General features: G+C 65.2%; 1 protein-coding gene across 1 annotated transcript; it reads right to left on the reverse strand.

Moving 5' to 3' along the window:
• Positions 1–6: 6 nt before the first annotated feature.
• On the reverse strand, positions 7–237 carry LOC104293657 (gastrula zinc finger protein XlCGF49.1-like; the record flags this gene model as incomplete). The annotated part of the gene is made up of 1 exon (XM_009893175.1): positions 7–237. A coding segment is annotated over one exon (231 nt), but the record flags the coding sequence as incomplete, so codon positions are not given.
• Between the last annotated feature and the right edge of the window lie 102 nt (positions 238–339).

Genomic DNA, 339 nt, shown 5'->3' on the forward strand with positions numbered 1-339 from the left:
TGGAGCTGTCGTGGTAACTCTTCCCGCAGTCGGGACACTCGAAGGGCGTCTCACCGGTGTGGATGCGGCGGTGGGTGGTGAGGTTGGAGCGGCGGTTGAATCGGCGGCCGCAATCCTGACAGCCGAAGGGGCGTTCCCCCGTGTGTATGCGATGGTGGTTCACCAACGCCGAGCGTTGACGGAAGCTCTTCCCGCATTCCCGACAAGTGTTGGGTGCCTCATCCCTCCCCTTGTCCCCTGGGAGTGGGGATCCCCCGGGATGGGACCTTGGGGACAGCTGCTGGCTGGAGGTTGGGGTGTCCACCGGTGCAGCCGCTTGCTCAGGAGCATCCTGCTGCC

The sequence above is a fragment of the Charadrius vociferus genome, unplaced genomic scaffold (assembly GCF_000708025.1).
Source record: "Charadrius vociferus isolate BGI_N301 unplaced genomic scaffold, ASM70802v2 C15052959, whole genome shotgun sequence".
In the NCBI taxonomy this organism is placed as follows: Eukaryota; Metazoa; Chordata; class Aves; order Charadriiformes; family Charadriidae; genus Charadrius; species Charadrius vociferus.